The sequence below is a fragment of the Moschus berezovskii genome, chromosome 1, assembly GCF_049115385.1.
Source record: "Moschus berezovskii isolate FMDL1 chromosome 1, NW_MosBer_1.0, whole genome shotgun sequence".
NCBI classification, from domain to species: Eukaryota; Metazoa; Chordata; class Mammalia; order Artiodactyla; family Moschidae; genus Moschus; species Moschus berezovskii.
In genome coordinates, this window is record NC_142460.1 from 42,032,080 (window position 1) to 42,046,880 (window position 14,801).

Here is a 14,801-nt window from a genome sequence, read left to right on the forward strand (position 1 = left end):
AATTTGATCTCTGGTTCCTCTGCCTTTTCTATAACCTGCTTGAACATCTGGAATTTCATGGTTCACGTATTGCTGAAGCCTGGCTTGGAGAATTTTGAGCATGACTTTACTAGTGTGTGAGATGAGTGCAATTGTGCGGTAATTTGAGCATTCTTTGGCATTGCCTTTCTTTGGGATTGGCATGAAGACTGACCTTTTCCAGTCCTGTGGCCACTGCTGAGTTTTCCAAATTTGCTGGCATATTGAGTGCAGCACTTTCACAGCATCATCTTTCAGGATTTGAAATAGTTCAATTGGAATTCCATCACCTTCACTAGCTTTGTTCGTAGTGATGCTTTCTAAGGCCCAAATTAAGTGACCTAAATTCTGATATATTTTGGTTTTGAGACCAGTTAGTATTTACTAATTATTTGACCAACTTTTCACAATACTCATGACTGACTGGCAAGCTTTCATTCCTCATTTTTTCAAGACTAGTTAAAATTTAGCAAGAGGGAAAATCTATTACCTGTGTACCAAATGAGTGCCTCTCAATATTATTTGCAGATATAATATGTGCCTAGATTACATAAATATATATTTAAATGCATATCTTCACCAAAATAAAATTTAAAAATAACATGAATTACATTCCACATTTTTGTTTTGTAGCCTATTATTTTGTTCTCAGTATAATTGTTCTGGATAAAAATATGAAGGATGGCTATGTTACATTTAAATTATTAAACCAACTTGGAATTGTTGAAGAGCCAAGGCTCTATGAGTAAGTATAATTTAGTGTCTCTTTCTTTTGTAAGATATATTTTCTCAAGCATCCACTTTGCAGGATAATCCAAACAGTATAAATTTTCTATGCAGTGAGTCTTAAATTATTGAATATTAAATGGATCTCTGGTTGTCATATTCTAATTCACTCATTCTATGAATGGAGATGCAAAATATGGAAGAAACTAAATAATTTGTTCATGGTATGCCTCTAGCTACTGCAAGAGTTAAAAGAAAAAATTTTCCACCTAATTTTGAGCACTGCTAGGATTTGTTATAATAACTATTGATATTATTCCATAATATTGGGTTGGCCAAAAAGTTCTTCCACATTTTTCTGTAACATCTTGTGGAAAAACCCAAATGAACTTTTTTGACCAACCCAATAGTTTATTACTTTAAATTGCTTAAAACAGTGTATATATGTATATACCCATGCACACATATATGTGTGATTCATTACTTATTCTTATCAGACACATGCTTTGTTAGCTTTCAGATTTACTTATTCAACAAGTGTTATTTAGCACCAACCAAATGTATTCAGGTGTTTCACTAAATAATGGGGATCCAAACGAAATAGCAATGTTACCATTCTCGAGGTGGTCACAGAATACTGGAGGAGACTAATGCAAAATTACAGCTTTGAGTAATAAGTCTTAGAGTAACAGAACACTCATGAGCCACGGGAGTCCAGAGAGAGAAGCAAGGAAATGTTCAAAAGGATGGTATTACTGTCATTAATGGTTGAGGGTGCTTTCAAAGGCATGGAGAGAGAGAGTGGCTGAGTTCAGTAATAGCACACAGACTGCGGTCCTAGAGTGGTTGTTTCAAACTTGTTCAGAAGCACACAAATTATGAGTCTTGATTTCAAAGAATCATGTTCTGTGCAGAACACTATTTTAAATTCTGATGCATTTTATTCAAATACCTAATGAGTACATTTTTCATGAAAAATGTAAAAATATGAAGCCCATACACAAGGTAAATCTGTCCATCTAAGTCTGGACAATGGCTTTCATGTTTTTCTATTAATAATTCTCTGCTAATGAATTGAGTCATGCTTTGGGATATTAACTGTTTTAGATGCCATGGGAGTGAGAGACTTTTAAATGATCTTTTATTTCCCTTTTCAAAATTAAAATAGTATTTTCTTGCTTTAGAAAATCCGCTATACAAGTAGAAAGTGAGAATAGTCTATAATCACATCATGCAGGGATATTCCCATTTACCGGTTGGCTTACAACCATTCCTCTTTCTCCTTCTCCACCTCCTCCTCTTTCTCCTTCCCTTCCACCCCCGCCTCTTCCTTTTCCTCCTCTTTCTTCCTCTTAAACATGCCCCTGTGCATGCATACGTTATTTTTTCACTTAGCAAAATTAAGATATTTTTGCAAATGTGTTCTGCTTTCTGATTTTTATACTGAATGCTATAGCTTTTTTTTTTTTACTATGTCACTAAAAATCACTTACACATTGTAATATGATGCCAAATATATTGATATGCCAATATTGGATTTTAAACTGAGTATCAGTATTGCGTATTCAGGTTAGAATGACTCCTCACATGATGAGTAATGGGGAGATTAGGGTGAAACAGGTGCAGAGTGGTGGCTATCATAATAATTTATATGAAAGATAATGGGGGCTTAGGTCAAGTCAGTGGAAGTGGGATTTTAGGATTTAGAATAGATTTGTTTTTGCGATTAAACGTGAAAGTGAAGGAAAAAGTGATTAGGAGTGACTGAGTTTTAAACTTGGCACCTATTTGAATTATAGTGTCAGCTAGGAGATACAAGGAGAGGAACCAATTTAACCATTCAATAACATTTCTTGTACGGTACTAGAAATTAAGGACAAATTTAGGGAAAATTAGATTTCTGTTCCTCCATACTTTTAGTCTAGTGAGCAGATAGAGTTTACAAACACAGGAAGTTCCCTATGTATGGATGAGTTCTGTTCTGAGAGTGTGTTCATAAGGCCAACGAAGTTAGCTTAGGTACCCACCTAACACAATCGGCTACCTAGTACTGTACTGTAAGGTTTATAATACTTTTCACACAAATAATACATAAAACACAAACAGACACAAAAAATAAAGAAGACATTTTTAATCTTACAGTACAGTACTTTGAAAAGTACAGTAGTACCAGCTACATCACTGCAGCTTTTATACCTGCTTTTGGACATCCTGCTTGAAATAACGATGCTGTACTACCCACTCTGTACAGTGCTTTGGCGTACTTTATTGTGCACAGCTACTTGTAGAAGATTAACGCATGTGACAGTGTACACCAGGCACATGAACTGACATGCGATTGGACATGAGAACACACGTTCACATCTTTGAAACTTTACAACCTGAAGATTCGTATGTGGGGGACTTCATGTACATAATAAAAATAAAATAATGATACTCACAATTTCTGTTTGCAAACAACTTTTAATATCTATATTGAGCTCTGGAGAAGGAAACGGCAACACACACCGGTATTCTTCCCTGGAGAATCCCATGGACAGAGGAGCCTGGTGGCTGCAGTCCATGGGGTCACAAGAATTAGACATGACTTAGTGACTAAACCACCACCACCATATTGAACTAGGCACTATACTAGGAGCTGAATATACTAGGATGAGAAAAACATGATACTACCCTCATTAAAGGACATAAAATAAACGAGTAGTGATAAGATCATGTAAATAAGATCTGTCTGTGAAAAATGTCTAGAGGCAAACCATAGAACATATGGGAACATAAAATAGTGGAGTCACTAAAGCTTTTTCTAAGGATGTTTTATATTTGTTGAGACAAAACTGAGGAGCAGAAGTTGATCTGCTCTGCTGATTCCAGGCAGAGGGGCCAACAAAGGCAAAACTCCTGAAGCAGGAGGAATTGTAGTCCATTTCAGGAGCTGAAGGAACTTTGATATGTCTGAGAACAGAGGCAGGGAAAGGAGGAAAATGATGAGACAGTAGAAAGCACCTAGATTTTATAGGAATTAGAATTTGTAGGACATGTTCAAGGGTTTTTATTTTAGTCACTAGCAAGTGAAAACCAATAAAATATTTGCTTTGGGGCAGTCTGGATAGAGCCAGGACTGGGGTTTTGTTTTGGAAAAACAGTTTGACCAGAGTGGATTGGAGAGTGAAAAGACAGGATGCTGTTGCAAGAACAAAGGCACAGAACAGTGGTGCCCTGAGATAAAGTGTTTTCAGTGGAAATGAAAAAACGAGGATGAGGATGGATGCAAAGAAGATTCAAGATATTCCATAGAATGTAGGCACATAGGATAGATTAGATGTAGGAGTTGAAAGAAGGGATGATCTGAAGGGTGAAGGCTAGTTGTCTGGTATGGACAGTGCATTGTGGTTCCATGTAAGAGTATAAGGAAATTTCTAAGCTATAGGGTTTTTGGTGAGAGGTGGCTGTTGGGGAAGATGTCATTAAATTTGAACTTACTGAACTTTAGGCATTCTTGAGATATCCAAGTAGACATGGTGAATAACAGTTGTCTGAGTCTCATTAGACAGGGCTCAGCTGGAGGTGGAGACATGGTGATCAGGAGCAAACAGTTGGTATTTGGAATGAATGGAGTAGATATGAGTTTTGTGGGGAAGACAGCATGTTTCCATCTGGACACACTGACTTTGAAGTATCTCTGAGAAATCTAGATAAGTTCTTGGACAGAAGTTAGAGATGTGACCAATGACATTACGTTCTGTGAAAGAGGAGGTAGTCACTTTGACAGGGATGGGTTTTGAGGAGAATGATAACAACCTTTTTGGGGTGTAGGTGCTTTGGAGAATCCAAAGGAGAGAACAAGCCAAATATAAGATGGCACAAGTGCTGGGTGTGCCACCGGTTGCTTTTCAGCCATTCTGTGTGTGATAGTTGCCTCAAACAAAGAAATGATTAAAAGATTTTTTAAAAAATTTCCTGTCCTCTACTTTTCCTTTCCTTCCCTCTCCCCCCTTTTCCTTCTTTCCTTCATATCTCCCACGCTTCCTCTCTTCCTTCCTCCTCCCCTTTCTTTCCTCCTCCTCTTCTTATTTTTCCTCCTCCTCTGTTCTTTCCTTTAGAGGCAGGCAGACCCATGATATGATAAAGTGGCACAGAACAGGAAAGGATTATTATTTGTGGGTTCAGTCTATTCAAAGAATGGTGATAGCTGTTCAGGGGCTTATCAGTTCAGTTCAGTTCAGTCACTCAGTCGTGTCCAACTCTTTGCGACCCCATGAATCACAGCACGCCAGGCCTCCCTGTCCATCACCAACTCCCGGAGTTCACTCAAACTCATGTCCAGAGTCGGTGATGCCATCCAGCCGCCTCATTCTCTGTCGTCCCCTTCTCCTCCCGCCCCCAATCCCTCCCAGCATCAGACTCTTTTCCAGTGAGTCAACTCGTCGCATGAGGTGGCCAAAGTATTGGAGTTTCAGCTTTAGCATCAGTCCTTCAGAAGTAGCAAAATATGGATTCTCTAAATCTTAGACAAGTGTAGAATCTAGACACTGAGGCAGAAAGACAAGATGTCCCATTTTTTTCCCTAAAATATTTTCCGAAAATATTTGAGTGTGGGAGTTACATATATTTTTACTTTATCTTGTTTTTAAATAGTTTATATTATTTTAATAAATTTCACATATATTATTGTTTGGCCTTTTCACTGTAAGATTGGTATTTATACTTAACATTGATAAGATTGTATTGATTTTAAAGTTGTATTACATTTCAAATTACTAGTATGATCAGATATCAAATTTTATATTTAGGAGGCACAAAATATTTTACAAACTTCAAGAATTCAAGATTCTTGGTCAATTTTTAAATGATGTTGCAAATATTTCAAGCATTGGTTTGGCATATTTTCAAAGCTCAAATCAGCAATGTTCCACATGCAAATACACTATTCAGCTTCTCAAGGTAAAATCACTTACATATCCAGAAAGGTAAGAAAACTAAATTCTGATTCCAATGTTATCTTCTAAACTTGAAAATATTCCTTTGCTAAGGAGTGGTTTAAAAATTCGTGTACTCAAATGTTTATTGTATATTTTAGATTATATTTATAAAAACAGTAGACAATCTAAAAGGTATATAAAATTTTTTGGCTTAAATGAGATTTATTTTGGAATCACATTACCCAAGCAGAGAAAAAAGATTTGTAATTACTTTACAAGATACAGTAAACATGAAAAAAGTTAAACAAATGTCTGCCTTAGAATTTTAACAGTTATTTCAATAGGGTTCTGGATTGCTAAAAGTGGCTCTTCCTTTGTTGACTGCAACACTTTCTCTTTATTTCTCTTTATGTTCCTATATTTATATACTTGATTTCCCAATTACCTTTTTGTGAATGTTGAACATAGTAAATAAGAATTTTTGGAGAATAAAAATGATCAAAATGGTAAGTGGTAAGAATATTCATTTAGATGAAGTCTGTATTCACAGAGTGGGGCTGGAAAATTCTTTGAAATAATTTATAAATTATTTTGTAAGCTTTTGGCATAAGAATATTTAGTAATTCAAAAGTTAATGAGTGAAAAGTTATTGTGATGGAAAAAAATCAAAGGGTAATTTTATTTTTGCCGTTGACTGAAATACTTATAAAAATATCAAATATGTGGGCATCACCAGTTAGGAATATTAGCAACACCGTTCCCTGACAAGTATATCAGAGATAGAAAGAAACTTTGGTGGCGGGGAGGGCAGTCATATATACAGGACTAGAGCTGAAAGATTTTTAATCTTCCACTGATCTCCATATCTATTATTTTAACTATGTAAGTTCAGTTCAGTTCAGTTCAGTCGCTCAGTCATGTCCGACTCTCCGCGACCCCATGAATCACAGCACGCCAGGCCTCCCTGTCCATCACCAACTCCCAGAGTTCACTCAAACTCATGTCCACAGAGTCAGTGATGCCATCTAGTCGTCTCATTCTCTGTCGTCCCCTTCTCCTCCCGCCCCCAATCCCTCCCAGCATCAGAGTCTTTTCCAGTGAGTCAACTCGTCGCATGAGGTGGCCAAAGTATTGGAGTTTCAGCTTTAGCATTAGTCCTTCCAATGAACACCCAGGATTGATCTCCTCTAGAATGGACTGGTTGGATCTCCTTGCAGTCCAAGGGACTCTCAAGAGTCTTCTCCAACACCACAGTTCAAAAGCATCAATTCTTCGGTGATCAGCTTTCTTCACAGTCCAATTCTCACATCCATACATGACCACTGGAAAAACCATAGCCTTGACTAGACGGACCTTTGTTGGCAAAGTAATGTCTCTGCTTTTTAAAGTCTATACTAAATATAAGAGTAGAAACTATATTTGTCGTGCTCAAAAAATAGATCTTAGAGAGGTCAAGTTTATTGCACCATCATATTCTCCTGGTCTCCTCCATTAATACCTCTCTGAGCCTCAGGATGGTAAATATAAATAAAGAAGTGTAGTTGTTGTAGTTTTACATGCTCTGTTTCTGGCACCCTCACTGTACAGATTTCACCAAATGACTTGCTCATTAAAAATCTCCCATTCTTCAAAGGTAAAGCAAGAGGCCAGCTCCCTCCCTCTGCCCACTTTGTCTAACTAACTTATTCATTGTTGTCATCGTGGTAAGAAAACTTAAAGTGGGATCTACTTTCTTGGCAAAGTTTTAAGTGCACAGTACAGTGTTTATAATAGGCACAAGGTTTAGAGCAGGCAAAAACAAGCAAACAAAAACCTCTTACAAGGCTTTCCTGGTAGCTCAGTAGTAAAGAATCTGCCTACCAATGCAGGAGACATGGGTTCAATCCCTGATCCCTGATCCCCTGGGATTCCACATGCCCGGAGCAACTAAGTCTGTACGCCACAACTTCTGAGACTGTACCCTAGAGCCTATGAGTCACAACTACTGAGCCCATGCAACTACTGAAGCCTGAAGCCCTAGAATCCATGCTCTGCAACACGAGAAGCCACTGCAGTGAAAAGCCTGCACAGGGCAACTAGAAAACAGCCTTTGTTCGCCGCAACTGGAGAAAAGCATGTGCAGCAACAAAGACCCAGCACAGACATTAGTAAATACGATTATTTTTAAAAGGACTGCACTTCCACTGTAGGGGGTGAGGGTTAAAAAAAACAAACAAACTTACAAAAGACAGAAAATCTAACCACAAATTCCTAAAGATAAAGGGGATATGTGCATGCTGAGTTGCTTTAGTCATGTCTGACTCTGTGACCCAGTGGACTGTAGCCAGCCAGGCTCCTCTGTTCATGGGATTCTCTAGGCCAGAACACTGGAGTGGGTTGCCGTTTTCTTCTCCAGAGTATCTTCCTGACCCACGGATCAAACCTGCATCTCTTTTGTCTCCTGCATTGGCAGGTGAGTTCTTTATCACTAGGGCTACCTGGGAAGCCCAAGGGGCTATGTAGCCAGTTGTAACTGAAAATCCCATGGAAGATGTGGCTTCTGGCGTGGCTGCATTCAGTGGATGAAGGATTGTTTGCATGGTATCTCTTGGCTCAGGCATTTACACTGCTTCATTCTCAGTCTCCATGGTGTCAAGTCAGTTGCCCATACCTACTTGATTCCAAGTTCAAATCCCACAGGAAAAGAAATAAAGTTCTAAGATCCCACTGCATCTCACTGGTTTTCATTGGGCAAATTCATATCTCTGAACCTCACACTGTGTTCAGGGAATTAGATTCTTCTGATTGTCCAGGGAAATAATTTCCTTCATTGGTTTATGCTTAACTTTGAGACAAGATGGGATCAAATTTATCCAAAGTGTATAGACTGAGGGTAGAGTAAAGAAAGATGAGGGTATTATTACATGAAAGGGATAGATAGTTGGTGACAAAAATTACAGGCCACTACAGAGAGACTGAAAATATTTTGATATCAGGCAAAACATTAATTAAACATAGATTGTCTTCCTTGTAATGTATCCTGTGTGTGTGTTAGTCACTTAGCTGTGTCTCATCCTTTGCAACCGCATGGACTGTAGCCCACCAGGCTACTCTGTCCTTGGGATTTTCCAGGCAAGGATACTGTAATGGGTTGCCATTCCCTTCTCCGGGGATCTTCCCAACCCAGGGATCAAACTGAGGTCTCCTGTATTGCAGGCAGATTCTTTATCATCTGAGCCACCAGGGAAGCCCAATATATCCTACTAAAGTTAAATATTGATTTTACTAAAACCCATAATTTTGACTGGCTGACAGAGTTAACTTGTGAATGAAAGCAGTAAATGAATAGTTAAGCTAGAGAATGCAAATTAAGATCATTTAAGATCTGGGTACTGCAACCAGTTGGGGGTTCGGTTCAGTTCAGTTCAGGCGCTCAGTCGTGTCCGACTCTCCGCGACCCCATGAATCACAGCACGCCAGGCCTCCCTGTCCATCACCAACTCCCGGAGTTCACTCAAATTCATGTCCACAGAGACGGTGATGCCATCCAGCCATCTCATTCTCTGTCATCCTCTTCTCCTCTGTGGTGCTGGAGAAGACTCTTGAGAGTCCCTTGGACTGCAAGGAGATCCAACCAGTCCATTCTAAAGATCAGTCCTGGGTGTTCATTGGAAGGACTGATGCTAAAGCTGAAACTCCAATACTTTGGCCACCTCATGTGACGAGTTGACTCACTGGAAAAGTTGGGGGTTAGGTTTCTTAAATAGGTATGTTTATGTTTCTGCATGGCTATAATTTAATATTTTGACTGATAAGACAGGTGAGAATAAACACTGAAGTAGCTACTCAAATAATTTACTCAAGTGTCATAGAGGGTTTATGTACAAATTTAGACATTTTTCTTTTTTCAAATTAATTAAACGTTTAAATCTCTAATTTTGTAGCTTTGGCCTCCATGTTTTATTTACTTTAGGGTAACTTCTCTTGTTAATTCAGTATTGGTTTCATTAAATATTTTCAAGGTTCTTTTGAAAAATATAAAAATATTGAATTTATAATATTGAAAACATTATAAATGAAGCTTAGATTTAATGAGATTAAGTATTTGGCTAAGAAGAGACAAAAACTATCTTTAGAGAGTAACCTCAGAAAACCAATTCACAGTTATGCTATTTGTGCCGAAGTCATTAACCCTTCATTTTGTCTTTTAAACTTCCCAATTAAAAGTCCAAGGTACCCTGGGAGAATGTGGGAACTGAAACTCTAGAAATCTGAAGGGTGCTTAAAGGAAGCAATTTTGGCAAAACTATTTCACATTTTTAACAAAGTTTGTTCATTGATTCTGAGACTTGTCCACCATCTTCACTATCCACACCCCATTTTCTTCTGGATCCTCAAATGATGTTCTAGGTCAGTGTGATGTTGAGCGGTGATACAGATTAAGAGCTCTAAACAACGTCAGCAGTGTGAACAGCCACTGTGTGTTTCTATTTATATATGCAATGTAAGCGATGCCTCATACATGAAAAATTGTGTGGCTTTAGGATGACTGGATATGAGCTTTTCACATAACATTAGAGTATTGAACATGAAGGTTATTATACCTAAATGTTTTTAGAAATCCAGTATTTTAATTACCATATTAAGGGACAAGATATTTTCTACTTCTAAAATTGTTTTAGATTAAAGTTTTGTTGCAATTGTATATAATTTTTGAAAAAGTTTGATAATTAGGATAAGTGATTATCTTTATAAGTTGTCTAAAATTATGACATAATTTTACCTGATAATTGTATAATTGGACAATGTAAGCAGGAAGTTTCAGGTTAAAATCCTAAAAACTACAGCACATATATTTTCAATAACTATGCATCACTTCATGGGAAATAGATGGAAAAACAGTGGAAACAGTGTCAGACTTTATTTTTTTGGGCTCCAAAATCACTGCAGATGCTGACTGCAGCCATGAAATTAAAAGACGCTTACTCCTTGGAAGGAAAGTTATGACCAACCTTGATAGTATATTAAAAAGCAGAGACATTACTTTGCCAACCAAGGTCTGTCAGGTCAAGGCAATGGTTTTTCCCGTGGTCATGTATGGATGTGAGAGTTGGACTGTGAAGAAAGCTGATCGCCGAAGAATCGATGCTTTTGAACTGTGGTGTTGGAGAAGACTCTTGAGAGTCCCTTATACTGCAAGGAGATCCAACCAGTCCATTCTAAAGGAGATCAATCCTGGATGTTCATTAGAGGGACTGATGCTGAAGCTGAAACTGCAATACTTTGGCCACCTCATGCAACGAGTTGACTCACTGGAAAAGACTCTGATGCTGGGAAAGGTTGGGGGCGGGAGGAGAAGGGGACGACGGAGAATGAGATGGCTGGATGGCATCACCGACTCTGTGGACATGAGTTTGAGTGAACTCCGGGAGTTGGTGATGGACAGGGAGGCCTGGCGTGCTGTGATTCATGGGGTCGCAGAGAGTCGGACACGACTGAGCGACTGAACTGAACTGAACTGAACTGATGCTTACCCAATGGCTCAGTAGGTAAAGAATCCACTTGCAATATAGGAAACCCGGGTGACACAGGTTCAGTCCCTGGGTCAGGATGATCCCCTGGAGGAGGGAATGGCAACCCACTGCAGTATTCTTGCCTGAAAAATCCCATGAACAGAGGAGCCTAGTGGGCTATAAATCCAAAGGGTAGGAAAGGGTCAGACGCAACTGAGCAACTAAGCATGCAATGCTGTAAGATGCAATTATGCTTATATAAATACCAAGTAATCAATACACACCTTAAAAATATTTGATTAAAAGTACATTACATAAATAAATATATAAATCAAATAGTAACTAAATATAAATGTATTTTACAATCAATCCTCATTCATAAAATAGTTGCTTTTCTTTATATTTTTGCCTTGCAATATGTTCCATAGGTTTTCAGTGTCATTTGTAAAATATATATTTGACTCCTAGCAGATGCTCCATTGGGGGCTTCCCAGATGGTGCTAGGGGTAAAGAACCCACCTGGCAATACAGGAGAGATGCAGGTTCCATCCCTGGGTTGGGAAAAGCCCCTGTAGGAAGGCATGGCGATCCACTCCAGTATTCTTGCCTGGAGAATCCCATGGACAGAGGAGCCTGGTGGGCTACATCCATAGGGTTGCAAAGAGTTAGACACAACCAAAGTGACTTAGCAGTCATGCACACATGCTCAATTTATAGCAGTCCTTTCTTTTCATTTTCATTCCCTCCTCTTGTTGGTCCCCAATTTAATTTTTCTTATACTCATTTTATCTATACACATATTTTTCAAGCAACAGACTAGACAGGTCAATAATTATATGAAAAATATTGGTCTGTTTTGCTGAAATAATTCATCAATAAAATGCTTTGTTCCCCCAAATTCTGTGAAGCTGTGTCTCATTCTGCAACCTCATAAACACCTCTACCTTTTTGTAAAAGTTTCATTCATTGCTAATTTGTAAACTTCTTATCCAAACACTATATTCACTTCTACCATACTTCTCACTCTTATAATTCAGTGATCAGAATAATCCTCATCCATCAGAGTTGTTGGGGATATAGGAAGACTCTGAGCAGAGTTAAGAACTTCAGAAAAAGAAATTTGCATTGATTGCAAATTTATCTGATAAAATGGAATTTATCTTGTGAGTTATTTGCCCTAAAGTCAATTCAAGCTTCTCCTTTAGGGAACGAATATTTTAAAAAGTGTTGGAGAAGACACTTGAGAGTCCCTTGGACTGCAAGGAGATAAAATCAGTCAATCCTAAAGGAAATTAGTCCTGAATTATTCATTGGAAGGACTGATGCTGAAGCTGAAACTCCAGTACTTCGGCCACCTGATGGGAAAAACTGACTCCTTGGAAAAGACCCTGATGCTGGGAAAGACTGAAGGCAGGGGGAGAAGGAGACAACAGAGGACAAGATGGTTGGATGGCATCACCAACTTGATGGACATGACTTTGAGCAAGCTCCAGGAGTTGGTGGTAGACAGGGATGCCTGGCGTGCTACAGTCCATGGGGTTGCAAAGAGTCGGAATTGACTGAGCAACTGAACTGAACTGATATAAGAAAGATTTTTAATTTTTTTCCCAAGGTATATTTTTTTGATGATGTATATGATTTAAGGAAAAATTATTGTATGTAAAAGATTGATGACTTAACTGAAGATTTAGGCATTAAAGGGAATCCCAGAGAAGTTTGGCTTGTTTTACTATTAGTTAACTTCTTATAAGATGAGTAATAGTGGTTAAATTTATTTTTGGTTTTTGTTCAGTTGCTCATTCCTTGTGACCCCATGGACTGCAGCATGCCAGGCTTCCTTGTCTTTCATCATCTCCCAGAGCTTGCTCAAACTCATGTCCATGGAGTCAGTGATACCATCCAACCATCTTGCCTCTGTTGTCCCCTTCTCCTCCTGCCTTCAGTCTTTCCCAGCATCAGGGTCTTTTCCAGTGACTCAGCTCTTCTCTTCAGGTGGCCAAAGAATTGGAGCTTCAGCTTCAGCATTGGTCCTTCTAATGAATATTCAGAGTTGATTTCCTTTAGGATGGACTGGTTGGATCTCCTTGCAGTTCACAGGACTCTCAAGAGTCTTCTCCAACACCACAGTTCAAAATAATTAATTCTTCAGCATTCAGTTTTCTTTAAATTTATTTAGCATCTGCTGCTGCTGCTGCTGAGTCACTTCAGTCGTGTCCGACTCTGTGTGACCCCATAGACCGAAGCCCACCAGGCTCTCCCGTCCCTGGGATTCTCCAGGCAAGAACACTGGAGTGGGTTGCCATTTCCTTCTCCAATGTGTGAAAGTGAAAAGTGAAAGTGAAGTTGTTCAGTCATGTCTGACTCATAGCGACCCCACGGACTGCAGCCTACCAGGCTCCTCCATCCATGGGATTTTCTAGGCAAGAGTACTGGAGTGGCTTGCCATTGCCTTCTCCGTATTTAGCATCTACTATATCTCAAATGCTATTTTTACAATCTTTGCAACAACTCTATGAGTTAAGTATTTTCTTTGTTTTGTTAGTAAAGGAACAGAAACTCAGAGGTTTAAAATAACATGTCTAAGATCTCTTAGCTGAGATTTGCCTTCGTCATGACAGGAAGCCAAACTGTTCTTGTTTTTTTTTATTTGTTGTTTTCTTCATTTTTAGTTGCTGCTATTTTTATGGAAATAAAGCTTTTCACTAATTAATACAGTAAGTTATTCCCATTGTGGGACATTTGGAAAATTTAATTCACATGGAGTCCTGTAACTAAGAGATAACACCACTAATATTTTGTCATGTTTACTTATAATCACACATGCTACAGTTGAATCATAAATTTAATTACTTGATTCATTGTCTTCTTAATCGTGTTTTACATAGACAAGTGTTACATACAACTCCATTAATGGTTAAGTAGAAATAGGGTAAAGTCATTAGGATATGCCACAGAGGAAAAAATAAGCATGTGTGTCGTTTTAATTTTTATGTAAAAATCTAAACTATTTTTTTACATAAAATTTTAATTTTTATGTAAAATCTAAATAATTTTAATTTTTATGTAAAATCTAAAATCGACACTCTAAATAGTGTCATTTTAAGTTTTATGTAAATTCTAAACAGAAAGTCATTAGGATATGCCACAGAGGAAAAAAATAAGCATGTCTGTCATTTTAATTTTTATGTAAACTCTAAGCAGAATTTTTATGTAAAATCTATCTAAATAGATAGACTATGAAAATTTGCTAAATTTATAAAATTTAGATGCAGTTACTTGTACTCAGGGAAAAAACTAAAATACATTTTGTGGGTGGTTAACAGAACTCTTAACATTCCCTGTTGGCTGTGGATGCTAACAGATGCTTGAATGAAATGCGTGCTTTAAGTTTAATTACCTAGATAATTGTGGTAACCATTTCGTTGCTTTTCCTGTTTAGATCTGTCCATACAGATAATGTGCAATTAATGAGAATTAGCACTGCCAAACTACTGGGAGTGTTAGTGATAAAAATGTGATGCCTTATGGTCCAGAATAAACTGTGTATCTAACTCAGTCAATAATTAGCTCTCTGTAACAAACAGTGATGGAGACTACACAAACAATACAGTTCTTTTAAGCCTTTCCAGTAGACTAGCCTTTCAAA

General features: G+C 38.1%; 1 protein-coding gene across 1 annotated transcript in view; it reads left to right on the forward strand.

Moving 5' to 3' along the window:
• LIPI (lipase I) overlaps nucleotides 1–14,801 on the forward strand; it is a 60,514-nt gene that overhangs the window by 30,385 nt on the left and 15,328 nt on the right. The window contains exons 7-8 of the mRNA XM_088837304.1: nucleotides 652–763; nucleotides 5,535–5,711. Of these exons, the coding sequence (XP_088693430.1) occupies nucleotides 652–763; nucleotides 5,535–5,711 (289 nt within the window). The remainder of the gene's footprint in view (nucleotides 1–651; nucleotides 764–5,534; nucleotides 5,712–14,801) is intronic.